The 26,317-nt window shown below is 39.7% G+C and overlaps 1 protein-coding gene across 2 annotated transcripts in view; it reads right to left on the reverse strand.

Annotated features, from left to right (window-relative positions):
* The window catches only part of ABCC9 (ATP binding cassette subfamily C member 9), a 69,402-nt gene that overhangs the window by 14,769 nt on the left and 28,316 nt on the right, over positions 1-26,317 (reverse strand). Inside the window, exons 14-29 of one of the 2 annotated variants that reach the window (XM_054282239.1) lie at positions 23,449-23,557; positions 22,240-22,350; positions 21,634-21,706; positions 19,646-19,751; positions 14,532-14,570; positions 12,585-12,686; positions 11,127-11,211; positions 10,564-10,644; positions 9,500-9,637; positions 8,792-8,917; positions 8,072-8,168; positions 6,887-7,134; positions 5,823-5,971; positions 4,976-5,045; positions 4,011-4,168; positions 1,824-1,916 (exon numbers count right to left, since the gene is read on the reverse strand). In XM_054282239.1, coding sequence (XP_054138214.1) covers positions 1,824-1,916; positions 4,011-4,168; positions 4,976-5,045; positions 5,823-5,971; positions 6,887-7,134; positions 8,072-8,168; positions 8,792-8,917; positions 9,500-9,637; positions 10,564-10,644; positions 11,127-11,211; positions 12,585-12,686; positions 14,532-14,570; positions 19,646-19,751; positions 21,634-21,706; positions 22,240-22,350; positions 23,449-23,557 — 1,785 coding nt within the window. The remainder of the gene's footprint in view (positions 1-1,823; positions 1,917-4,010; positions 4,169-4,975; positions 5,046-5,822; positions 5,972-6,886; positions 7,135-8,071; positions 8,169-8,791; positions 8,918-9,499; positions 9,638-10,563; positions 10,645-11,126; positions 11,212-12,584; positions 12,687-14,531; positions 14,571-19,645; positions 19,752-21,633; positions 21,707-22,239; positions 22,351-23,448; positions 23,558-26,317) is intronic. The other variant, XM_054282240.1, reaches the window with a different exon arrangement.

Here is a 26,317-nt window from a genome sequence, read left to right on the forward strand (position 1 = left end):
GCATGGTGCCTTGCAGAGTCAGATGGAAATCATTTTGTTTGAAATCATAGTCTATTGTCTGGTGATTACCCTCACTTGATTAAACCAGCTGAACTTCAGCAGCTCAGTGTCTGTTTATCTTCCATTTCAAAGTTTCGGGGCCCTGCTGTGAAGCACCTCTAATGTCTGTTCCTCAAAAAATTCCTTTTTTTCCTGCTATTCCTGCTGATATTTTATTTCCCTCTGCACAGCTTGTAAACAGGACAAGCAACATCCCCAGAACAACTGGTAACAGTAATGATGCGATGTGGGGAGGAACAAGGATGCACTGACTACTCTGCTCAATCTGCTTTCCTGGCAGCAAAATTCCTGCTCTCCTAATGGAAAATCTGACACACTCAATCTGTGTTTTCATCCACGTTCAGCTCATCTTCTGGGCACTTTCAGACTTTTATCCTGTCAGATGACGAACAGCAAAGGTCACTGAGATTGCTCTCTGATCCAACAGTACTGCTTTGCGGTAAGTTATGTGAGGAGCTGCTCAGTTTTATCCTGGAACATACTGAACCCAAACTGCAGAGAATGACTAACAGCACCAGCAGTAAAAAGAGACTTGCAGACAATAAATGCAGGAGAGTTCAGGTTTGGTGGGCAGTAGAGCACAGGCAGGGAAATGACTTTGATTAGCACCAGAAATCCTGAAAAACTCAACTGTTGTGGTACCCTCGGGTGCCTTTTGCTCTTTGCCATGCAAGCCCACCTTTTTGTGTGGCAAAAAAGAGTTGAACCACTCAGAAAGTGCTAAGCTCCTCCAGCTTCCTCAGGAGATAACTTCAAGTTCATAACCTTCCTCAGGTGATGAAAGGCCACTCTGAACCTCTTGAGAAGTACTCAGCATACATCAGCATCAGGCCCTAATGATGACTTCCAGTTTCAATACATCATTCTGTTGATGAAGCTAGTTAAAGCTTGACCAGTGGCTCACACTTCTACAACACAACAGTGGTTTTGCTTGTTCTTCCACAGGCCTTACTGCAACACTCTGTGCTAACAGCTGAGGTCCTAAAGCTTAGCTTGATGTGAGGAAACAGCCTGGAGCTGATCAAATAGGTGTGGAAATGTCATTGCAGTGGGATCTGCTCTGGTTTGGAATTCTACATAGTGCAGAATGGGTGCAAGGTGCACTTACTGGGAAAAAACCTCAAGCTGGCACTTTGACAGTCAGCACCATAATGGAGTGAACATAGGAGAGTTTGGCCTATATTTCAGGTAGTAGAGAGAAAATGTATTCATGGAAAGCTGGAAAAACTCCCTGGATCTTACAGAAGTGATTTCTCAGTTTTGATTAACAAAGGGAGGTTTTACAACATTCAAATCAAATTCTGTTCTGCTGCAGTTTTCTTGGAAACTCTCTCAAGTTGCACACTGCCTTTCAGTTGGAGAGCACCAAAATGATGTCTCCTTGCTTGGAGTGGGTTAAACACAGAACTGATTCAGGGACACTTGGATATAGCAGGGGGTTTGAAGGGGCAATGCCTCTGCCTGCTTGGCAAAATACAGCTCCCTGCTGTTCAAGTTAAGGGAATGGTTAAAATAGACTCATTAAAAATTTAAATATCATATCCTAAAAATGTAATAATCTTTAAATCAGTGCAACACCAATACATGTGTTACTGAAAATATGCAAAATGTTTAAGAGGCAAAGCAACATAAAAAAAATTCATTATCTTTTTCCTAAATAGCTGAATAGAGTTCTTCAAATTCAGCAGTTGGCCCTCAGACATGCTCCAAGGAAGCTGAACAGGCCAGCATGACCCTCTGATAATTTGTTTTACAAATTTTACCCGAATGCTCTGATGGTGGTAAGGCCTTCAGCTGTCTCAGAGAAGTGACACAGCAGAGGGAGCTGGGTGCTGTCATCAAGTTCCTGGAGGTCCCTGGGAGTACAAAAAACAACAGATGCCCATTACAATGCAAACATTTGTGTCTGTAGAAATTTTGCTGCACAGCAGACAAGAACAGACATGTTATGTATTGCACATATTCTTTTCAGGATCACACAAAATTTCTACAGTACAGAAAGGCACTGGCATGGAAATATAACATTCCTCTTTTTTTGGCCACAGGAGCCTTTGAATCATCTCCCTGCTGCCCTCTTCATCTACTTTTGGTCACTTTAAACTTCTATTTGCCCCCCAGGGATAATGACATTGTCATGTCTCTCCTGGATAAAAACCTGCTATCCATTTTAGACAGATCCTCATTACATTTTATTCTCACAGATTCTGATATATTAATAAAATTAAATTAAATTCAAAACCATTGATTTTAAACTTTATAGCATGTTATTTGTGACTCTTAGGTCAGGTATGTAATAGGGTCTGTGTATCCCTACAAGTTTATATATTTTATGACAATAGGAAGTTTATATATTTTATGACAATAGCTGGCCTACCAAAAAAAGCTGTATTTCCACATAAACGTGGCCTCATTTTCCATATCTGGAAGTACTACAACATGCTGAAAGTAAAATATTTCAGATGATAGCAGATCTTCTCTTTGTGATGTTAACATTGGTTGTAGCAGAGACAGCACTGACAGAGAAATAATGAGTGATAAATTTCCCTAATTACTGAGCAATGACACTTCCAAGACCTGCATGGAGCAACAATATTTAAGTCCAAAAAATTCCAGTCTTTTAAAAGAGGAACATCTTCCAAACCACAGAATAAAAAATTACATCTTTCTGTAACATTCTGCCATTGGCATAGCAGCCAGTTGTACAAACAGAAGAAAGTCCAGCTCATTAGAGATTAAAACTTGTTATCAAAAGCCTAAAAATTTTGCCCACTGTATTAGATAGGCTAGGAGAAAAAACTGCTTGATGTTGCTGAATGTTGCAGTGTGCAGAACTGAATTTGCTGCTGATGTTTTGATGATAAATATCTTTCAAATTTATGATGGAAAATACACAGAAGTTTTTGAAAGATGTAATGGAAAATACAACAAAGAGTCAAAGTGCTGCAAGAAATATTGTAAATATTTGCATTTCTAAAAATTATTGAGGCTTATATGCCTGCAAAGGACTGCATGCAAGTGAGTTACAAACACTGGCTGAAGCTATTCCTTTGTCCTACATTTCCCAAGACTAATTTTTAGGGAAATAAATTGGATGTTTTCATTTCTATTGTCCATCAAAAGAACACAAGTCACATCTCAAGTGATTTTAAAAAGTTTAATTTAACAGAATAATTTGAGAGTGAAAACCAGGTCTCCTGATTTGTCAGCCACCTTGAGATCTGGTGTACTGCCACACAGAGCTTCATTTTGGAGTTTTGGTAGGGCAAGAACAAGGTTTCTGAAAAATCTCAGAGAAATAAAGCAACTTATTTCAGATTTAAACATTTCTGCTTTGTGAATTCTGATTACAGAGTTTTCTTCTAAATAAATCTTGGAAGATTCTGTCTGACAACAAAAGACTAAGGGATTGAATTTAAGAAAAAACTGGCTTCCTGAAGATGTTTTATGAAATTATAGAATAAATTTAGCATCAGAAGCATGACTCTCATTTTGCTGAAAAAACTGTACTCTTTACACCCAGCCAAGTCACCCTGAATATGGAACACTCTATAGTGGAAATGACTTTCTGTGGAGTTTTTTCCCCCAATATGAAGGAAAAACCATGATTGATGTTAATCCAGGGAAATATTTTCTGTTCTCTACTAATACTCAAATGTCAAGGAGGAGTTTAGGCCAGATGCAAGCTCAGCTGATAAACAAACTTCATGTTCCTCTCACTCTAGAGCCAAACAAATGCATTCAGTTGGTGTTACTTCCACAAATACTCCATTTATAGCCAGGTCAGTTGGAAATATTCCCCAGGGCATGTCTCAAACTCATGCATCAAGATCAAAAGCAGGATGCCATGGCCATTTCTCCCTTTTTAAGCTCCTACAACCTCACATTCCATCACAGTTCTTATGTAGAATATTTCATGGAGGAAACTTTCAGGACGGTTCTTTAATACGTACTTGGAAGCAACCCTGAAGTATTTCTGGATGAAATAAAATGCTATGCCCAGGGGCACAAGGGCCACAAGGAACCATGGAGTGGCATAGGAGATCATCCCAATGGCTGACAGGCACAGCAAGGTGGATCTGGTCAGAGACTCCAGTGTGGGAGGGATGTGCTAGAGGGAAGTGAAAAACATCCATGAAGAAAAAAATCCTAGTAGCACCACTATACATCTTTTCCTATCAGAAAAGTGACATAATACCACTAGATACTCACTGATGTTCTTCTAATATCAAGAGTCTTTCTGTTTCTGTGGGTCTCATAGCCAAATGTACAGGAGTTTAAAAATGAATCAGTAGGTTTTTGTTTTCTAAAGGTCAGAGTTTTAAAGATCATGGGGAAATAGGAGCCATTTCCACCTCATTTATATATCAGGCAAAGAAGAGAAAATTGTTCTTGATATGCCAGATATTTAAAGTAGAATGCTCTGTCTCAGAGTCTCATAATTTTTATTCCATATTCCCATCAACCTTACATCCAGAATTATTGTTCATCCAAAAATTTTAATGCACAGTCATAGTGAAAACTCTTCCTCTCCCTGGATGCTTTAAATCCACAAGTTCTGCCAGCCATGGTGGAACATTTATTTCTCACACCTACTCCCATATATTTTAAGTTGTTATATTTTACTGTGTTTCCTGTTTCAAGTCCAAAATCTGATGTTTTCTTAATCCAGATCCTCCAACAGAATCAACAACTCTGCATATGAAGAAATGAAGAGCCACTACCTCCCACTATGTTTATTTTAAAGGTTAATTGCCCTCATTACTACGAATGTTGTACTTTTTGAGTGTCCCTATTATCATTCCCAGAGCCTGGTTTTGCTATGCCCTTCTCTACTGAATATTTTAGTACATCATCTTATTCAGATCTACATGGAAATTTGCAGAGTCAGGATAGTAGAATGTACTGCTACATCTACCTGATCAATGATATTTGTGTCAGCAGAGAAGCGATTCAGAATTAGCCCCAGCGGAGTCATGTCAAAGAACCTGTTGGACAAATTAAAACCAAAAAGTAACCTGTAGAGGAATTCCAGGTTTGGATTTAAAGTCCAGTCAGACAGAACACAGAGCTGTGTACAGCCATTGTCTAAAACAAAGCAATAAACATGAATAACATGCCAGATCATCTTATCTGCATCTTGACTATCTAAATGCTTCTTTTGGCACTTTCCCCTGAAAAAAAAATTTGTCTTCTCTTCCACAAACCTGCTGTCTTGTGTCCTGATCTTTACTTCTTGCTCTGCCAGGATTTAAGATCTCTTCCGAAGATCACAGCCTGTTCTTGGCTGCTGCTCAGCCTCCTTCTTATGGGCACTAACCCCAGATGTTTCATGGAAGTACTGTGATAAATTCATTTGTTATTCAGGCATCCTTTGGCCATTCTGCTGCCTGTGAGACCCTGGGTATTGTGCACAGAAGAAGCCTTGGTGCCCACATGGTTTGACACCATGGCCATTGCTCAGAGCTGGAGCTGGGTGCCCTGGAGCCTGAACTGCCCTCAGAGCTGTCCTTGAGCCCCCAGCCCTAGAGGGGTGCCAGCTTCCTGAAACATTTCAGCCAGATAGAAAACAGGGGCAAAATTTCACATGTTCTCTCATGGAATGTTTCCCCCTCCGCCATGGTTATCTCACTAATTATTTTCCCTTTCTGAGGCCTTGAAGGAAACAGGTCAAATTCAAGAACTTTTCCTGGGAGTACCCTTGCAGCTACAAAGACGACAGGTTTTGACCATGTAGCTTTCCAGGGACATCATTTTTGCTGTACCTGATTGGTCCAAGGATGATCTTGTTGAGGAGATTGTGGTGCAGGTTCTTGGCTGCTGTGAGGCCCATCCACTCCACAGTCAGAGATGTGATGAGGCACAGGACAATCCCAGCTCCAGAGAGGATGCTGAAGACAGCTACATGATAAGTCTAATGGAATACAAATATATCAATCCTAGAAATAAATACCCATTTTTATTTTCTGCTAGGAAGTTCTCAAGGTACCTGGTACCCATCAGCTACTATATCCTATCTCTTGTATTACGTAATTATATATCATTTTTGGGAAAGAAAAGAAATATGATGGAACTGCAGTGATGGAACTGCAATTCACTAAGTCCACATAATTAGAAGTTCTGGCAGGCCTAAGATCCTTCACTCTATTCTACCCCTCAAGACCTTGAAATGGTAGCTCTTAGAGCTGTGAAGACTGATTATGTGGACAAAAAAAAAAGGATTGTTAGCCAAGAAACAGGGAACCCGAGTAGAATCTGCCAAGAATTAAGGCATTTGAGAGATGTTGGAAAGTTCCACTTTAGTAAGTTCAAGCATTATGAAATTCACAGGGCAAATCCTAAACTGATCTGCCAGGGTTATAGCACATTTAAACCTTCTGGAAGTCTAGTAAGTGGATTCCATGAGATATTGTCCTTGAGTCAAATTTACATCTATAAGCAGATTGTACTTTAGCAGAACAATTGAAGACTTCCATTATTATTTTTCTGGCAGGAAAAAAAGTACTTGACAGCCAGTACTTAGGAAAGTGGGGTCATTGACTTAGAAGACCAGTTGTAAAATCCAGATGGAAAAGTTTAGTATAAGGCTCCTTACTTTGAAAGGTCAGTTATTTTTCTACCCTCAAATATTATTCTGTTTGAGTTCTAAATTGTCAAAATTATTGATAAAATTTGAATTGCCTTATTTTAACATTAGGAATCCATTCATCCTGTATAATAATCTACTGTGATTTCAATCCAGCTGGCTTCTAGATGAAAAGCAGAATATTACTTTAGAACATGTTTTTTTTTCATTTTTTTCCTTGTCAGGCTCTAATATCTGGCTCACCTTCTCTTTGCTCTTATCCTCATCAGCATTCCTGGCTTCGTTTGCATTGTCCATGGATGTCCATGTAGCAAGCCAGTAATCTATGGCCACAATAACTGAGTGTTTCAACAGCTTGGAGAAAATCATCAGAAAGAGCAAGAAAAATCCTCCAGAGGTTAGATATCTCCAACAGGTTTTCCATGGCATCTTTGTCCTGAGCCTCAAGACAGTTGACATGTTATCATCTTCATCTTCTTCCTCTTCCTCCTCTGTGACTCAGACATTTGATCAAGTTAGCATGGATTCAGTAATAGCTACACCTTGTTTTACTGGATTTGTTGGGCATTTTTTTCTTCTGCTTTGAATTTAAATTTTAAAGTCAAAATTCAATTTGTCATTTAAGAACAGCAAACACTTCCGACATATTTTCATAAGACTTCCCCTGTGCTCTTTAGCTATTCTATAGTTTGCCAGTCTTTGACTTGTCACAGTTTTGTTAAGAAAAAGTTTTTATAAACGAAGTCTTCACTACTTATTATTTGGAGCAGAGACCAGGCCTTTCCCAACCTGTTCATCAGCTTTTATTATACAGTCAGAAGAACAATTTGGAAGATTTCAGAAAACCCTCCAAACTTTTCCTTCCGGACTCTTCATCATCCGTTTTCATGAACAAGTTCAATTTTCCCTTCAGTTAATAGTACTAAAATGATAACTGATCACATGCTATTGAAACACAAATGGTGGAAGACTTCTGCTATGGAAAAAATATATTTCAGAGATGTATAAACACGAAATTATTTTTTTTTTATTGCAGATAATAAGAAAATATATCTCACAGCCCTGCAGGAGGGAAATTTCCCCAAGGAAAGGAAACGTTCACATGCTCTTAACAGCTACCACATTTTTTTTCCTTTACAATTTTAATGTTGTTTTACTTCTACCTCATCCCACAATAACTCCAGGCACTGTGAGTCAGCAAAGACATTAACTTGTTTTGACACATCCTTATCTCTGCATGATGCTTAGGGAAATATATGGAGAATCCCTTGAACAAGTCCTATTGTAAACAGGTCAAAATGTTGGACTTTCCACTATTATTACCAAGTGTCATCAATAGAGTTACACTTTGCTGCTAAGAACTGCCAGCTATTAAAGTGGAAAGGCAATGAAAAATGGTATTAAATAAAGTGAAATTGTAAAACAAACCTTCATCTTCATCTTCCAGTTGTGACTTGGATTCTCTGGGGTACATGGCCCTTCTAAGGGTTTTTCTCTCAAGAGTTGTCTGGTCAGCCTCCATATCCTTGAATAATTCGGTTATCATCATTATTATTATTATTTATTAATAATAGATTTTATTCATTTGAAAGATCATTTATTAATTTGAGAGCTTAGCTGTTCAACAATTGTAGTAGTACTTATAGTAATCTCAAAGAGACTTTATATGGATCATTTAATTTACAGAATGGAAAAAACACAGTACTTTTCAATTTAAATTTCAGAAAATTCAACTTTGCCCACTTCTTTCCCGCTCTCTGCCATTCTTTCATTCCCTCTCTTCTGGAATGGAAAAAACTTCAAAAATAGTCTTTAGAGAATCCTAAATGTTCACGGCAATAATAGAATAAAAGGATAAGAGATACTATAGGAATTTTCTGGGTCCAACTCTTGCCCTACCAAAGGATCAGTTGTGCACCACATTTCCAAGGGTTTCTTGGCTAAGATGCACCTTCAAACCATCCATGATGGATATAACACACACTTCCAGGACAAACTACTCCAGCCCCTAAAACTCCTTACAGATCATGTGGTTTTGCCCTAAAGTCAAGTTGAAAATGTGCTTCAGACATGGTTTGGGTTTTTTTGAAATTGAATGACAAATATTTCTTTGTGGAAAAGTCATCCTTGCCTAAATGCTCTATTTACCTTTTCCAGCTCTTGATCTTGGCGATTCATCAGTGTTTTCCAGTGTTCATATAGCTCAACATCCTTGTTTTGGATATCCTTTAGTGTCCCTTCTCTAAGCACCATTCCATCCTTCATTGCTATAATCTAGGGGAAAAAGCACCCAGCACTCAACAACACAGATACCATAATCATTGACCTGGATCCTACAAGATATGTCTCACCATTAGTGACAACACCATTATGCAAATTTCTGTCTTCATTTTATTCAATATTTTACTAATAACTTCTTAAGTTTGCTGGCACAGCTCATAAACTGAAACTTGTGTGTCATGCTGTCCTGCACATCAGATAGGAAAAAGCATTGAAAAGAAGGCATAGACAGTTACAATTAAAACAAAATTCTCCAGGTCTTTTAATGAACAAAAAAACCCTCTACTTAATAATGTAAAAATAAAATAATTCTTCCACTATAAAATCTGTGTTAGCTGAAGTGGCAGTTAGCCACATGGCATACAGAATTAAGAAGGGACTCTGTTGCAGAGAAAAGCAATAATCCCATTAAATGTTATGGTGTTAACTTCAGGAATTGGTGGGACTGCTTAGAGTAGCAAGCCTCTGAATAAAACCTCAACTCTGCTGGGAATTTTTCAATTTTTCAATAACATCCTGATGCCTGCTTCTGGCAATCATCCTAAGCAAATTTTCCCCTGGTACCTCTTCTCTTACCCAGTCAGCATGTGGCAGATATTGTAATTTATGTGTCACCAGAACAAGAGTCCTCTTGTCTTCTTGCAGAAACTTCAAAATCCCTTCCTGCATTAAGTGATCACTTAAGTGAATGTCCAGTGCAGAGAATGGGTCATCCTGTAACCACATCAAATTGAAAAATATTAGAACAGGATACAAAAGTGAGGTTTATCCCTAAAGTAGTATTTTTAAAATAGGAAGCATCTGTCTTTACTGATGTTTCATTTCTCTCTAGTGACTAGGGCCCAGTCAGAGGGCTGTGCTCCAGTGAGCTGGAACCCACTGCTCTTCAGTTCAGAGCAATGGACTCAGTTTCATTTCTTGTGCCTGGCTTTGTGTAGTGCTGGTGCCTCATTGACAGAGTGCAGGAACACCAGAACTGAAATTTCCCATCCAAATTTGAAAATGCCAGGATCCAAAGCCAAACTTGGGCCCAATTTTGGTGTGAAACTGGCACAGGAAAATTAAAGCAGAGTTATCAACTCTTCTCATTTCCTCCAAACTAAACTACATACATGCTTGGTCTTTACAGTGAGTTAAGTGTGGCTGGAAATAAGGCAACATTCAGATAAGGATATCAATATGTAAACACTTTTTCTTCAATAAGTCTGTCCTTAATTTTGAAGAGGGTCAAACAGCTCTTTCATTAACCTCCTGAAATTTCTAATATGCCTTGAAAGTAATACCAGAGAAGTGAAAAGCTGTCCAAATCCACAGCACTCTGCAGGAAAGTGCTGAGCCCTCAGACTGTTCATTATGGCTCCTTATCAGTAATCCTGCTGATTTCTGTGGGACTCTGCTGGTAGTAGGTCACCACTGAGAACAAGAAGGAATTAAGACAATCTGTTCCACTCTTTCAGTGTAAATCTGCGCAGAAATTCCCACCTTCATCAGTCTCCCAGGATGTTTTGATGCTTCCTCTCTATAGTTTGGTTTTGGAGTTGAACAGAAGTCCCCATAGGACTTTTAAATATAAACTAAATACATGGAATTACAGTTTTCTACTAACTTTGCATGCTCCATGTGAAAAAGAAAAATCTTACCAAGAAGACAATATTGGTGTTCTGGTAGAGTGCTCGAGCTACACAGATTCTCTGTCGTTGGCCTCCACTTAAATTAATCCCCTAATGATTCAAAGGGATCAGAAATAGGATATCTTTGAATAAACATTATGACAGGCCTTTGGAAATGTGATTTTTTATAATGATAGGATTTATAGTAAATAAAAAACTTCATTAAAATGCTAATTCTATTGATAAACAAGCATAGTCCTCATATAATATCAGAAGAAAAGTTATTATTCATGCATAAGTGTAAATTATGAAGAGCTGCTCTGAGAATAGTAGGCTTTTTAAATTGCAAATGTAATCAATGCCAGCATGAAATTCTGCAAGCAAAATATGGGAGACTTTGGCCAAGAAATCCCATTTGAGAAATAGCTGAAGAAGCTGAAGAGATTTCAGCTTTTTTGGGTAGTAACCCTTGGTGAATTACAATTATTTACCAGTCTGGCAGCCCAATACACACTAGAACTGTCTGAGTGACATCAGGGGGTGTCTTCTTAATACAAAGGCCAAGCAGAGAATAAAGCATTCACATTATTTACCCTTTCTCCAATTTCTGTCTGGTCACCAAATGGCAGTAAGTCAATATCAGGCTGCAGAGAACAGGCATCTGTAACAGCCTTGTACCTGGAAAAACAACATGGTCATTGCAATTGTTTACCCAGCCACTCACTCTGCTAACACAAAAACCTCCAGGTAGATGTCACCACGAAGTTTTTATTGCTCTGTGATGGATGAATAATTGTTGAAATAAGTAGGGCAAAATGATAATTGAGGAATAATCCTAGAGCATTGTAAAAGAAGCATTATAAAAAAAATGCATCTTTATTAGAAGACTTTATTGGGAAGACTGCTTTTTAATTATGTAAATTATTGAATACATTCCTCCCTATCATGGAGTTGTTTTGTTGGACTCCAGAGTGTTTGAAGACATTTTCCATTGAGGTTTTATTCTCCCCCTTTAAGTGCCTCTTCATTTTCTTTGGAGTGATGTTACAGGACAAAGGATCCTTACAGTGCTTCTGGTCTTACCAGAACTGGCAAACCACTTGCAAAATTTTGAAAATTTTTTTGTGATATTTCTGGGTCTGTAGCAGGTGATCTGCTGATGAGCAGCTGGGATCAGACTATATGAGTGCTGAAACTCAGTCTTGCCCCTTTGAAGCTAGTGAAACAAGCTGATGGATGCAGTGGCTGAAGAATCTGGTCCCTGAAATGTTGGTGCTTTTCTGGATTTTGAGGCATTTGGTCATGGTTAGGTTTTATCAAGCCAGAATGGAGTCATACATCTTAACACAGCACAGACTGAGAGCAACTGGGTGTATTTTCAGTAACTGAAAACAGAGAGAGTGTTGCCTTTGAAAACATCCGCAATTTGTTTTCCTTAAGTCCAGTCACTTTTTCCACATTTCTTAATTGACCTTTTAGAAGGCTGGAAGAAGCAGGTGCTGGGTAGGCACAATAGAAGCTGTGCACCTCAGCTTTCACACTTCCTTCTCCTGTATTTGTAAAGGAAGAATTAAGGCCATTCCCCAGAGGCGCTACATCTTCATAAATGCTGTTTTTGGAAAGTGGCTGCTCCAGTAACTTGATCACAGCAGGATTAGCACATAAACTCAATGGAAACATGCCTAGAATCCCTGTTTTCAGAGTCCTTTGGCAACCTTAGGCTCCATTAAACAAAAGAAAATTACATAAGTAGTCTCCAGAGGTGAGATTTATCTCACCTTGGAAATGACACATATGGCTTCAGCTGTATTCTATGGAGAGCCACTGCCATTGTGGGATTTCTCACAAACATCTTGGACATGTGCTCTGGTTACAGGAGCATCCTGGCTTAAACTAGAAACCTTCCTCTGAGTCAGGTCAGCTAAATCCACCACAGGTTTAGCATTCACTGATTGATATTTTCCAGAATCTACAAACATCCTCCGTAAGATGCCAAAAAGCCCTCTTTAAAAGGAGCTGCCAGGTGTTTTTGCAAGGAGATGGATATTTACCTCTGCTTATTAAAGGGGCTGCCAAAGATGATGTTCTCCTCCACGGTGGCATTGAGCAGCCACGGCTTCTGAGCTGCGTAAGCCACGGAGTACCTGTTCCTACTGCAGACAGACACAGAGCTTTAGTAAGAAACAAAGCCCTCACACCATAAAATGTCTGATAATCAGGTTTTTTAAAGTTAATTTCATGAATGTGCATTCAGAAAAACACAGGGAAACACATAAGCAAAACAAAAAGAAGGGAAGAGTTTTAAATTCGATGCTTTTGTTAGAACAGCACCCACTCTCTCCCCTGATGGCAAAATCTACACTCTGGGATGCATTCTATTCTACTATAAAAGGCTGGTACCTACCTCAATCTAGCAATTGCAATTCAAATCCAAAAGCAAATTATAAATGATACTAGAAATATTAAATTCTCACAGGAATAGTTATTTGGCATTATTTTCTCTAACATGAAAACAGAGAGAGAAAAAGCACTCTTCAAATGGCATTGGCACACTTGACTTGCTGCCTTCTGAAGTGTGAGATTATTTTATGTGGCCACACATATAAATACTTTCTTCTCAATGAATACTTTTTTCCTTTCAGTTTATTAGATCCTCAATGATATTGGAAAAGAGGGCAGTTTAATCCAGATTGGGAATAAATCAGGGGTAGCATCCCAAGGATTTATTAGACATACCTTAAATGTGTCTAAATGCCTATTGACATTTGTCAATAGGGGCATGAATGTTCTTTACTGCTGTCTGTTTTTCCAAGGTACAGCAGCAAAAATGGTCGCATAATTTCAGAATTTTTTCTGAGATGCCCAAGGTGATGTGAGGAAGGAGGTGTGAACTGGTACCAGCTCATGGATCTGAACACTTATAGAATCATGGAATGGCTTGCGTTGGAAGGGGCCTTAAAGATCATCTTGTTCCAACCCCTTCCATGGGCTGGGACACCTTCCACTAGCCCAGCTTGCTCAGAGCTCCATCCAACCTGGCCTTGAATACTTCCAGTGATGGGGCAGCCACAGCCTCTGAGCAGTCTGTGCCAGGGCCTCACTACACATACAATAAAGCAGTTTTGTCTAATATCCAATCTAAATCTGCTCTCTGTCAGTGTGAAGCCATTCCCCTTGTCCTGTCACTCCAGGCCCTTGTCAAGAGTCTCTCTCTATCTTTTCTTTAGGCTCCATGCTGGTTCTGGAAGGCCACAATGAGGTTCCTTTGCTTTGTCTCTTTGATGGTATTGCTTCCACCAAAACATTTGCTTAGCTTCAAGCATGTAGAATCTACTATTGAGAGAGGGGTGCTAAGGCAGGAAAAACAGCTGGTTAGAAGCTGTCAGCAATATCCCAAAACTTCCAGGAGTTTTAGCCGTTCATATGCACTCGTATGAAATACATCCTCAAGATTATGGGGCAGCAAACCCTGGTGTGGCTCCCAACCACAGGTCTGTGTGCCACTACCTCTCTCTCATTTATGACATACTTTTAATGGAGCTTGTCCTTCTTTTAAACCTGGAGCCAGGGGTGGAGTCCCTGCTTGGCTTCACCTGGAGCTGAGCTGGCTCCCTCTGTGCCCTGCTCCATCCCATCCCAGATTAGGCACCATGGGGAACCAGGTGCTGGGCAGAAAACTCAAAAACATGTGGGAGGAGACACCCAATGATACCTCATACCTAGAGGTTCTGCCTTGCATAGCAAGGAGCACACTGAACTCCCACTGTGGTCAGATGGGAGCTGAGCATCTTTCAGACAAGAGACAGAGGTAGTGGTTCACTGGCTGGAGAAGTGTGGGATCCACTGGATTTGCACAGTCTATCAATTAATCCCACAGGAAACAATTATCAACATGGTAAGGAAACATGGAGATGGCTTAAGAGCACAAAGGTGAGGATTTGGGGAAATTCTGAAAAAATTAATGATTGTTTAATGATACACTAGAAAAGAAATAATACCTTCTGGATGCTTCAAAAGAAGGTTCAGTTTCATTTACACTGTAAGTTATGGTAAATGACATTTAGTAAGCAGGAAATATAAAGAATAACACATTTTGTGCTAGTTTTACACACAGTGAACCTGGAGTTAATGGCATACTTTAAGAACTCAGCATAAGTCTGGGTTTTTATGTTCTTGAAGGAAAAACAAACCAGGTCTAAGCAAAACCATAATACTACTTGAAATGTGACAGTTTCGTATCTACAAGGCATAGTGGCTAAACAGGCAAATTATGTTGTTAGAAAATGTATTTAAAATTAAAATTGTATCATAAAACCTATTAAAAATTAAAATTTTAATATTGCATGGCAAACAATAAGTTAGCTTCTCCACACAGTTCTGCCAGTGGCCTGCAGAAGCTGATAACTGATGTCAAATTTCCCCTGGAGTAAAGATGAGTTTGCAGCTACACTGTAGGATCAGAACAGATTTTGAATCTCTTTGTAGCACTAAGGCTGCATAAAGCTGTGCACAGCCCTACAACATGTAGGTTTTCCTTGTCATCCTCCACTTCTTAAGGATCATATTCTTAAGAAATACATTCTGAAGAACATTCAAATATTAGCAATGACATGAATGATTTTGCAGTACCCTCTTTTTGTTAATTGAATTTTTAACAGTGCCAAGAGCCTGGAATGGCAGGGAAAGTGGTTTTGGACCAGCAATGATGCTCATTCCAGGCATGGGGATGCATCGCTGCAAAGTGCAAAACTTAAAAGAGATTATACCAGGTAAATTGAAACAGGCATTGGAAAGGGGTAGAAAGCTCATGCTAAAACATTATTTTCCTGACTTAAAAAAAAAGCCATGAATAAACAAATCCTCTTCTCTCAGGCCTATGAACACTCCTGATGAAACACTTTTATGTTGAGACAGAAATGAGGGCCTGACTGCTGGGTTACCAGTAAATGCAGCTGCAAACATTGGCAGGCTATCCAAGTCTAGAAAGAGCATAAAAATTCTAACAGCAAGCAGAGTCCTAGGAATGCCAGACTCATGGATTAAGCGTCTTCCCAAAATGCCAGAACTGAGCGATGTTTTCTGTGCTGCGCATCAGCTTTCTGAGGACTTGGATAATTCAGGCCTCCTAAAATGCACAGTCTGTGTTTTCTTCATACACCAATTGCCAGAGCAGGTGCTGCATCAGAGCACCTGAGACATGTGTCTCAGAAGTGTCAGAGAGCCACATACTGAGGCTCAAAACAGACAGTCCCTCACTAAAACTTGATCTCTCATTCAGAAGAAGCTTCCTGTCTTCTTTACAATGGGAAAAAAAGTCACAAGAGAGCAAAAGATGAAATCTAAGAAGAGCTTGAAAAGGGACTAGGAATTAGGTAAAGGCAAACAAGAAGAAGAAACCCTACACTTGCTCTAAGACCTCCAAACTTTTATTAGGAGAGCACTGCAGGGAAAAGAGAAAATGCTTTCAGGTATAAATTTGGGAGCACCTTCTGAACTACAAGTCAACAAAAACTGGCACAAGCCTTGCAAGACTCCTTGCAATTCCATGCCAGATTTAACCTGCTTGCCATGATAACAAAACAGACTTTCTCAATGGGAAAGGACTACATTTAGGAGCTCTGTTTCTTAAACACTTTTTCCTTGGTTAGAAATTTCATTCCCAGCTCAGCTTGACAAATAGACTTTGATTCTCCCAAATTATGAATGAGATTTCTGTGAGAACCCACATTCACCAATAATCCCATGAATAAACACAGAGAAGACCTTTAGTGAGCTGGGACCTTCACAAACAAGGGGATTAAGTATTTGGTTTTATACTTTATTACCCTGCTGAATCTGAGAGAGTGATGTGATTGCAGGGCATGGGAGTGGGCTGAAATTGAAGCTCCTGAGATTTCTCAAAAGGGTATTTTATTTGCCTGAGGGGATTAGCATTTATTTCCTCTAGTTCATTTATTTATTGTAATGTGGCTATTTATACTGATTTTCAGCTGTACTATAAAATATGCATATTGCCCATAATGGGGTGTGGTAAGTTCAAGTCTGAAATGGTAAGAAGGGCCAAACAAATCCGTCATTTTTATTGGATTTTGAATATATAAGGTAAAAAAACTAACAACAACAACAAAAAAAAAATCAATTGAAATCAAGGTTTTAGGAAAAGTAAAAAAGACCTCTTGTTGAGGTTTAGACACTTTTATGGTAACTTATAATATTTTAAAACAGACTAAAGCATGTCTGAGCAGGCCCTGATTCCCTCATCCTACAAAGTAATGAGGGAGGAGAAGAAAGGTGTACAAAATCCCTGGGGTACCCCTGTAGCCACAGAATGCACAGAATGAACCATTTCCTCTGCTAATATCAGCAGGAAATTGAGGCAAGATGAGGACCAAGCATCTACACAAATTCCATGCAGGAGTTTGGAGAAATTTAGGCCTGTGCCTGCAACCAGAACTGGTAGTTCTGCTGGTTTTGGCCACTGACTTTTTTATGGATGATTTTTTTATCCCTCCAGTGCTCATTATGCCCTTCAGTGCTTTCTGTGAGCTCCTGTGGTTGTAATCTTTGGGATTACAACCAATAATTTGGTTGTAATCAAACCAAATTTGGGAGAGTGTTGCTCTTGACAATCTTTCTAAGGGGGGCACTGATTTTTCCTAATATTTGTCACATCCTTCTGGATAATTGAGGACAAAACAGGCTATTTTTGAGGATCTATTAAATAGTTCTTGTGTTTCCTGAGCTTTTCATTTAGTATACAACAAGCTGTTTGCACAGAAACCATTTCAATGTAGAAAAAAACCACGTAGCAAGTGAAGGTTTCCACGTAGCCCCTGTTGGCTTGGCAGTCTGAGAAGATTGTTTGGCTTGATGTGCGTGAGGGGAATACCTGTCTCTGCATGATTCCCACAAATTATTAAGAAATAACTTATTAATAAATAACTCTCATCTGAAACAGTCTTGGCTGAATGACTACACCCAGACAGCCCCATGCACCAGTGTCTAACAAGCCTCTCAAGCTGATTGCTCACTGGGAAAACAAAAACCCAGCTCCATGTCTAAGGATGTCACATTTCTGGGCCATGTCTCATATAAGTGGGAAAAACTGAGACCCAGCCCATAAGATTTGCCATGGCCAAGATCTTTTACAGAAAGATACATGGCCATGCTTTATTTCCCTGGGATGCCAAGGCAGTGACAACCCTGGCAGCAGGACACACAGCTCTCACAGCAGTCAGCCTCCACAGCAACAGGGCATTTGAATCCCAGTGATGCCTTGCAGGATTGTCCCAATACAACTGGGGCTGCAATCTTATCCATGCTTACAATCACTTTGTTGTTACAGCTGAATTTGTAAAGGAATTCACCTAGCCTGCATTTCATCCCTGGATCAGTAGCTGCATTAGCCATGCATGGAGAATCACATGGAAAGGGACTTAAAAGGGTAAATAGGACCTTTATTATACTTTTTTAAAACACTTACAAAATACAGGAGCCACTTAGTTAAATACCTGAATTCTCCTTCTGTATTCATCTGTCTGCCAGGGAGTCTGAAATTACCAGCAAAATATAACCATGTTTGCATCAGCTATATCACAATTATAGTGTGCAAGGAAAAAAATCTGAGGTGTTGGCTAAAACCTGAGTTTCTTGGTGTTGTGGTGATGAACAGACTGTTAACCAACTGACAGCATGATTCTATCTCTTGAGCAATATTAAACTTATTTTTTTTCACAATTCATAATTACAAAACGTTTCATAAGCTGTATCTACTATGTTTCTAAGATTTCTCATTTTTCTAATCTTTCCAAGGTTCCGTATCTTTGTCTAGGAAAAATCTGAGTCTTTCTCAAATACTTCTTTCAAAACAATTGTGAGAATTATTTCAAGGTACATTCTACTTATTTCTTTTATTTTTTTTAACTACTGAGAGAAACAATGCCTGATTATGGTATAAAAACCTTCATTGCACGTCTCAAAGAAATTAACTGGGGTAGGTCACATCTTCTTCCTTCAAAGCCTAAATTCATATATAATTAAACTAAATTTAGTGTAGCTTTGGCTTCAGCTGTACCTGCTACTCTAGTGAGATCATATGTTTAGAATAGCAGAAAGTGAAGAATAGCTAGAGAGCAAAAATGCCATGGATACTATCACAGGAAAAGCAAAAAACATCCAGTTTACAATATTTCTGTAAGAAAAATATGACAAAGGAGGTTACAAGTCAAGGGATGGGGCAACAAAATATTTGTCTCTGTGACAAAATTCCCTCTTTTCTCAGCAAAAAGATAATTGAGAGGAATTTGGCTTGATAGTTTTAAAGAAACAGAACTGATATTTAAAACCAAAGAACAAGTCTTGGGGTTACAGCACATCACTTCCACTGTCTCTGCCCTGCCTAGGCTTGAAGAGTGCTTGCTGCCCCACTTCATTTCTCTGGGAAGTTCTCATTCACTGGTTCTGAATCCAAGGCTTGACCTCATGGGCAGCTCTCCTTTCAAAAACAGCTTTTGCTCAGCCTTTACTTTTAAGGTGTTTGGTGTGCTCAGGCTGCTTTTTGATCGTATTACTGTGAAGAGTGACACTGTTCAATAGTTGAGGCTTGAGTGGGTGCCAGGGAAGGAGAAAAGCATTGCTCACTTGTAATTTTTTTTTTTTCTGTCAGCATTATCAGCAGCTCTGAGGGGAAATACATCCTTTCTGTTAGGCTGGCACCCCCCAGATCCCACTGGGCTGTAGAAGCTCCAGACTTTCACTGGTACAGGAACAATGGTACAGGAACAATGTGACAATGCTGCCTTCAATTATAGTGAGTACTGAAGCCTATTTGATAAAACGAATAGCCTATGCATTCTTTCCAGGTCATTTGCTAGGCCAATGTATTAGATATTAATCACCAGACTAGCCTCTCTCCCTTGCTGAGGCACCCTGCTCTGCACATGATAAAACAGTGAAAAATGCCTCCTGATTTGCAGGTGATGCATTCCAGAGAGGATCTGGGTGATGGTAATCACTCAACATGCAGTTCTGAGGCATGAAGTTTACATTTCTCATAGCAAATCTCAGCCTCCTCCTTAAATGAATACAGCAATTAATAGCTATATAAACATACTTGCTCCAGTGAACTTTTCCCTCCAGGGTCTGCATCTCTCCCAATATAGCAAGGAGAAGTGAAGACTTGCCACAGCCAACTTGGCCCACAATCATTGTCATCTGACCTATGATAATAGTAAAAACAACAAAACACTTTTTAAAAAGAAAGAAAAAACCAGTTATACTCTAGTTCACAAGGCCCAGCTAGATTCAGCTCTAGAGCACTCAAAGTGATTAAATAATTGTTTTAGCATCCACTACTTAATGGGCAATATTGCATGTATTCATCTATGGAAACATCAATGGACTGCAGTAACACATTAATCTCCAAAGGAATGAGACTTTTGCTCTTACCTATATTAACATTTGTTTTATGGAACTTATGAAAGTTATTTAGGGTCAAACGATATATGGTGGGGAGTGATTATTCAGCCTGGAGTTCCATGAAAATTTGGACCAATCTAGTAAATTAACTGAAGTGCATTTGTGCCAATCTAATAAATAAACTGAAAGAAGACCCATTGCTCTTCTCTGCTTTGCTGTACTTCCCCTTCCCCCCACAGAGACACTTTCCTACCTCCAGTCCTACTCTGCAGTGACAATGGTGCTTCTCAGATCTTCCTGTACACTGACGGAACTCACTAACTGTGCTGGCCAGTGCATTTCATAGATTCACAGAATGTTTGGGTTGGAAGACGCCTTACAGATCACCCAGTTCCACCCCTCTGCCATAGGCAGGGACACCTTCAACTATCCCAGCTTGGTCAGAGGCCTGTCCAACCCGGCCTTGGACACTTTCAGGGATGGGGCAGCCCCAGCTTCTCTGGGCACCCTGTGCCAGGGCCTCACCACCCTCACAGGGAACAATTCCTTCCTCATATCCAATCTAAACCTTTTCTCTGGCAGTGTGAAGCCATTGCCCCTTGTCCTATCACTCCAGGCCCTTGTCAAGGTCTCTCTCCGTCTTTCTTGTAGGCCCTCTCTTTAGGTACTGGAAATTTTCCAGTTAAGCTTCTCTCCAGCTGGGAGCCAAGGGTCTTATTCCTTCCAAAGGAGGCAAACTCTGGCTCACCCAGCCTGTGAACCCATGGCCTCACACTGTAAACTCCTGGAGCACAGACATTCTACTGGTGACACTTAATGCTACATGGAAACAAACCATACAGGCTTGGGGATTACTAAATCACCGTGTGACAGCAACCTAAAGTAATACTCTATTTTAAAACAAAGCCCTTGATAGGAGATCAAAATAGAGCATAAGACTATTAACATGAAATGACAGAAGACAGTGTTATGAATATTACACCATTATCAACAACAACAAAAAATTATTGTTATTATTAATAATAATAAAACTATCAGTTGCTACTTTTCACACTTGCTATGCAAGTATTTCAAAACAAACCAGCATTTTGTAAACCTGTGGAAACCCTAGCCAAAGACATTGAGGATGCAAGGAATTACAGGAACTCAGCTTGATAAAGAGGAATTCATTAAGAAACAAAATAATTAAGGATTTCTTGACAGAAAAACTCCATCTTCTGAATGAAAATAGTTGTGAACTGGAAGACTGTAATGTTGATAAATGGCAGAAAAAGTATAATATATGAATATTGCTGAAAATAGCATACTGAGTTAGATGGATCCTTGGTTTGAATGAGTCTGGAGTTCTTCCTCTTTCTTTTTTATTCAATTTCTCTATTAAAAATAATAACTATATTTTTTCAACCATTTTTCTCAACCATTTTTCATGTTTATTCTAACTCTTTACTTAGTTTGGGCTATTATAAAACTATATAAACTATATAGATATATAAAAGCCACAAAGTTTATCTAATGATATTATTATATAACAATACAGCTCATGACCTTGTATACACTTTAAACTCCATTTTTTTCTTATAAAATTCTAAATGTGTACCTTTGTGCACTTCAAAAGATCAAGAAGTGGAATTAATAACAATTTGACATTATATATTTCACATTTAAGTTGTGCTTTCATCCTACCTGTTGGAATTCTAATGTTTATGTTGGACAGTGTAGCTAAACCACTTCCCCATGAAAAGTATCCATTGGTCACCTACAAAATAATTACCACAAATCAGATATTTAAACACAGGAGGGGAAAAATTAGAATTATTAATTTAGACTTAAAATACTTTCATAAAATAAATCTGTGATTTATGAACACGGTGGGGTATGGTTGTACACACAGAGATAAAAGTAAGATAAGTTTGCAAAGATTGCCAAACCCCCAAAAATTGTGAGTAAGAAAAGATAAATACACAAATGTACATAATGTATGTAAGGCAAGAAAGGGATGATCTTGAGTTGAGCTCTATTTACCAAATACTTTCATTCTGTCAAATATGAGACTAAAGACTTGGACATCAGATTCATGATGCCTCTTTGTTTCCTGAGAAGACATGAAATAACTGTAAAAACTGGTCTGAAGCTCACTTTTCTCACTGAAAATTTTGCTAGAGTGCTAACTTATTAAACTTGCTCTTGCCATGGAAAATTTGAAGTAACAGCAGCACTTGGGCACCGTCGGGTACTGTTGCAGGAGGACCTGCTCCCTATTTTCATGAGGGAAAACATTTTCCAAACCACCTTGATGGCCACATCATCGATCTCCACAGGCCGTGTCTGCTTCCTGGCTGGCTGCTCGTAGCTCTCGAGCTGATACCTCAGGGGCTGCCTCCTGTTGATGGCCTTGGTGTGCTGCACAGAGAGAAGTGAGAACAGCAGAGAAGTTGGAATACTCAGGAGAAGACAGCATTTGGTGCCCTGTAAAGCAAACAATCCATTCCCTTTCCTACCACCATTCCAGCTCAGGAGAAGCAGCCAGTGCTTTTCAATATGTGATAATACAGATACAACATTGTCATGCACACATTTTAAATGTTTTAAACACCCTTAGCTGAATCACAGAAAATATCGGGATTTTTTGCTTCCCATGCATAACCATCCCAAATTTCATCTCTACCATCCCTCTCAAACCCTCTTCCCCATCATCTACAGTCTCTATAGGACTAAACAAAAGGTGGACAGGACAAATAAAATAAAAGCTGAAACAGTCTCATTTTTGTTTCTTTTACTATCATTGCTAGCCCAGAAAAACAAGAAAGGTGTTGTTTCAGGTTGGCAAGCTAAAATAAAATTTATTTTGTGCTAATCATTTCTGTCTGTTTGTCTTCAAATTTCAGTCACATTTCAAATTGTACAGTCAGTTTGAATCTGTTGAAATATATAGCTTTAGAAAAATGTCAAAATGAAAAAACACCTTTTCCCAAATCATCTTCATTTTTCTTTAAATTTTACTCAAATCAACTCTATGTTTAGTACTCCAGAAACAGCATTTTGGAATCAATTCCTATTTCACAAAGTTTGATGTTGGTTTTTTCCACCTTTAATTCTGAATTTCCCAAAGCAAGAATTGTTCCTCCCTAAGGATGCCCAGTATGAGATGGATTGTATGGGCAACAGACAGTACAAACCCCAAACCACAAGATATCCTCCTGAGCCTTCTATAAAAACAAAGAAGGTTGAATTTTAGTCATATTTAAATATGTTGGTGTATTATGGTTGGTTTAGGTTGTGGTTTTTTTACTACTGACACTTCAGCAATGCTTAAGTGTGTTTGGGGACCCTTCATATCATAAAATCACAGAGACTAGGACATAAAAGAGGCAAAACTGGTCAATATTAGAGCCAGGCTAGGAATAAAACCTCCCAGGCTCTGTCAGCTTGGCCACTGCCCTTGTATGGGGCTATATGGCCTCTCTGCTTTGAAATTCAGTGTCATAAAGCAGAACTTACAAGTCCTGTGTGCTTCTTACAGGATTCATAAGGTACAGAGCTGTCCCCCCCCCTCCAGCTGTCATCTCCAATCTCGTCACTCAGGAGAAACTCATTCAGCTTCTGTACACTTGAAAGAAAACAGAGGACACTGAGTTACATAAACCCAGGTTTCCACTAATACATTTCCTTTTATGTGCAGTCATGCCAGCAGGATTTATCAGAAATGTTCCATAAGAAGTTCATGGGATACTTTTATCTGCCACCCTGATGGCAAATGAAGATTTATGTGTGTGGAAGGACAGATGAAAATAATTAAGCATTGTACTGGTAGCTGGGAATGAAGAGCAGAGCAAGTCATGAGGGTGCCAAAGGAGCTCCATGGGAATGGTTTCCCTCTTGGCAGGCTTCTCTCTTCTGTGCCTTTCTCAGGCCGTTGCAGTCAGGGTTCCTCCATCCTCTGGAAATGCCAGGGCAATGGGTGCATCCTGGCACAGCTTTTGCATCATATAAAAAGGAAACTAAATCTATTAGAGACTGTCTAAAGCAGGTCATGAGGATGGTGAAGGGTCTGGAGGGAAAACCATATGAGGAACAGTTGAGGTCACCTGGCTTGTTCAGCCTGAAGAAGAGGAGACTAAGGAGAGACCTCACAGCAGTTCTGCAGCTTTCTCACCAGGGGAAGGGAAGGGGAAAGTTCTGCAGTTTCTTCATGATGGGAAGTGATGAGTCAACTACCAATCTCTGCTCTCTGTGACCAGTGACAGGACTCAAGGAAACAGCATGAAGCTGTGTCAGGGAGGTTTAGGCTGGATATCAGGAAAAATTTCTTCACCCAGAGGGTGTTCAGGCACTGCAACAGGCTCTCCAGGGAAGTGGTCACAGCTGCAAGGCTGACAGAGTGCAAGAAGGATTTGAATACTGCTCTGAGGCACAGGGTGGGATTCCTGTGAGCATTCCCTGGAAGGGACACACCAGGATCATTGAGTCCAGCTCCTGGCCCTGCACAGAACACCCCACAGGGTGGGGTGTTCTGTGCAGGGCCAGGAGCTGGACTCAATGATTCTGGTGTGTCCCTTCCATCTCAGCATATTCTGGGATTCCATGGTTCTCGGCACAGCATGCACACAGGGGCTGGGTACTGCACACCTCAGCACAGCCACAGCCAGCCCTGGACACACACAGCAACTCTTTGCTTAGCTCTTAAAATTGTCTACTGGGAAATACAGCACATAAGTTCAATTCATTCTTCATCACAGGGGGATTTGCTCCTCTCTTCCTGTTCTCTTCCTTTCATAGTGCTGTAAGCACCTGGGTCTTTATCATTCCAGGGAAGGGATGAACAAAATCACACACCACTCATGGTGAAGTTACTACCTTGCAAAAACTAAAATCAAGGTGCATTGGGTCAGAGACTGGGAAAGCAGAAGGACATATGCCTTCAGAGCAGAGATTTGAACATTAATCTGCAAATGAGAAAGCAGTCTATTTCATAGCCTGTCTTTGTATTTTATATTAAATTATCAATACATCTTCAAGCCACAGAGAGACAGGTCAGCAAGAAAGCACTGCTATTATCATTATTTCCTCCTGCCAGCATGCCTGTTCCTGTCTCCTCTCTTGAACAGAAAATTTATGTGCCCTATAAATTGGGATATGTTTTCATATCAGAATTCCAGTCTTACATAAGGGGGTAGGCAAGAATTTATTTTCTTGTAGAAGATACAAGACCTTGTTTTGATCATGCACCTAAAATGACATCAACCCTTATTTTGCATTTGAATGAAGTACCCTCAGAAGTTTTAGTGGCACTAGAACTACTCTTGAACAGAAAATTGAGATTCTGACCAAAGTATAAGCTCTTAATTCCAAAAATAATAAGCACATATTCATGTATGTATTTGATTGAGGATAGAGCCATGGAGTGGCCAAACACACATTCTTTATCCTTCACTTGGGGGACATGATGTGCATGGGAGAAAGATGTTAGGAAATGGGTTTGACAAAGGATGCAGTTTGTTTTGGCAAATCTGGTCTTTAAATATTGCCCTGGGGGTGGCCAGCAGTGTTAAGGAAAATGTACACACCATTTTGATATTAGGGCTATGCTAAACATAGTACAGAGATGTAGAGGCTTGGATGATTTATAGAGGAGCCTGGAGATTTTCCACTACTCAGAAATCATTTTCAGCCTAGGGAAAGCATCTCATGTGGCCCTGCTCCTGCTGCTGCTTTGATAAAAATAGACTCTGTTAATTTTTTTGTTTGTTTGCTTTTTAAAGTCAGTGTGGCACTGGCAAAGGACAGCTGTGGAGCCTGAAGTTCCCTTGACTGCTACTTGATATTACCATTACCCACTGAAAACAGACAGTGACAGCAGCAATACCATTTCTTTCCAATGTGCCTCAGCCTTGGCATGAAGGAATGATGTTTCTGGGTGGGAAGCTTAGTTCTGTCTTTACATCCTGCTAGTGCTTGGCATCTGACACTTTACTGACAGCCAGGTGTCATTTTGCACCTCTTGGGACATCTTGGCAGGGTGTAGATCTGCATAACCACACTATGACTGTGACTCTGTCCATACAGGCCATAGATACAGCACCCAAAAGCCTGAAATTCAACTTATACCAATCTGCTCCTTCAAGATTAAGTGACCTATAGCCCAGCATGAAGGAAGCTGCTCTGTTGGGCTGTTTTACAGAAATAAAAACCGGGAACAGCATGCAGGACATCATTAAATTCTCACTCATAGCCCAATGTACTTTATGTGGAGGTAGGGTTTAGTTACTCTTCCTTGCTTCAGCAGGGCTGGTCTTGCTGGAGAGCTTCACAACAGGCTCTCTCACCCTCTCAGTGCTGACAAGAGCCCAGAGAGTGTGATGGAAGAGTG

Source organism: Melozone crissalis, unplaced genomic scaffold, assembly GCF_028551555.1.
Source record: "Melozone crissalis strain CALT ecotype California unplaced genomic scaffold, PUWL_Pcris_2 ptg000033l_1, whole genome shotgun sequence".
Classification (NCBI taxonomy): Eukaryota; Metazoa; Chordata; class Aves; order Passeriformes; family Passerellidae; genus Melozone; species Melozone crissalis.